Source organism: Trypanosoma theileri, assembly GCF_002087225.1.
Source record: "Trypanosoma theileri isolate Edinburgh chromosome Unknown TM35_Tth_58_V1, whole genome shotgun sequence".
Lineage (NCBI taxonomy): Eukaryota > Euglenozoa > Kinetoplastea > Trypanosomatida > Trypanosomatidae > Trypanosoma > Trypanosoma theileri.
The window spans coordinates 4,796-6,341 of NW_021639900.1; the positions used below are offsets into that span (position 1 = coordinate 4,796).

General features: G+C 42.8%; 1 protein-coding gene across 1 annotated transcript; it reads right to left on the reverse strand.

Annotated features, from left to right (window-relative positions):
* Nucleotides 1-53: 53 nt before the first annotated feature.
* Nucleotides 54-1,124, reverse strand: TM35_000581020 (uncharacterized protein; the record flags this gene model as incomplete). Its single annotated transcript, XM_029030871.1, has 1 exon — nt 54-1,124. The coding sequence occupies one exon, from the start codon at nt 1,122-1,124 to the stop codon at nt 54-56; it is 1,071 nt and encodes a 356-aa protein (XP_028877805.1).
* Between the last annotated feature and the right edge of the window lie 422 nt (nt 1,125-1,546).

Genomic DNA, 1,546 nt, shown 5'->3' on the forward strand with positions numbered 1-1,546 from the left:
GATTATGTTAGTTTTACCATTTTTATTATTTGTCCTCAGATGATTCCCACCGTTCAGTACACAGTAGCGGAGAACAACACAACCACAATCAGCAGCGGTGCTGCAGTGCGCATCCACACAGGACTGACACTGCTGTCAACAATGGGTTTGTTCTTCTGTACAGTGGAATCGATGTTGCTGATCTCTGGGTTAGGTGCAGCAACAGGAGATGGAGTGGTGGTTGGTGCTTCAGTGGTAGTGTTCTCGGTGATCGGCGGAGTAGTGGTATTGGTTTCTTGTGAATTTGGTGCGGCAGTCACCTCATCAGTTGCAGTAGATTGCTGGGTAAGATTAGAGTCACGAGAAGGAGTCACGGTTGATTCTTCACTGACAGTATTCTCGGGGCTTGACGGAATAGTGGTATTTGTTTCTTCTGAGCCTGATACTGCAGTCGTACCTGGAGTTGCAGTAGATTGGTTACCGGAATTACCATCAATTGGTGCAGCACTCTCCGTTCCCGGTGGAGGTTGCTGCGAAACATTACCAGGATTAACAGAACTGTTATCTGGGTCTGATTCAGACACAGTTTGTGGTTCGTTTGGATGGGAATTAACACCTTCAGATGATCGCGCACCCGTAGTTGTTTGTGTTGGTTCCGGTGTTCCTGAACCAGTTAATGAGGAGCCACTTTCTGCATCGTGACCTCCTCCGTCAGCTTGTATTTGTCGTGCTCGAGTTTTTTCCTCCGAATGAGAAGGAAGAGTTGTGTGCTCATCTTCAGAGGTTTGATGGGTTTGAATTTGTGGACCAGTACTTCTGTCCACACCTTCTCTGGCATCTTGACCATGTGGTTGAGCCCCAGTCCTTCCTTTGGGGGGTGCCTCCGCAGTTTTTTCATATAATGAGGGGGAATCCCAATCCCAAGTATTATGAAGCGGGTACTTTTGACCCTTCTCTATTTTACGTGCAAAACCAGCATTATCATTACTATTATTCGTCGCTTTTATCAGCCGATATCCATAAGGATCAGTTGTGGCATCAGAAGACGTCTTGGTTAACTGTTCAGCCTTCACAGCCATGGTATACCCGCAGGCGCAGCACAGCACAACGGCCAACACACACATCACACGGCGCATCATCATCATGAGTGAGACAATAGTTTGGATTGCGAAAAACACTGATCTAGAAAGAAAGACAATCAAAAATCAAAATAAAAAAATAACTGAAGTATCAAACACGTTAGGACACATATATCAATTACCACTATGGAAACTCACATCGTGAAAGTAAAACCTACCAGTTAAAGAATACAATACAGCCCAATAACCTCATTAAGAGTAAAAACAAAAAAAAAGCACACACTCATAAATATCTCAAAAAAGGCTCAGCGAACCAGTAAAACACAAGCAAACAAAAAAGATATTAACCATTAGCCCAATTTATCCAAGTAAACACAAAAATATACACCAACTATGGGTGTAATTCTATATGTGTGTATACAAGCAATTATAAATACAAATGCATCTGTTATTATTATTTCCTTTTTTCCCACTGAAAAAAGCAGTTC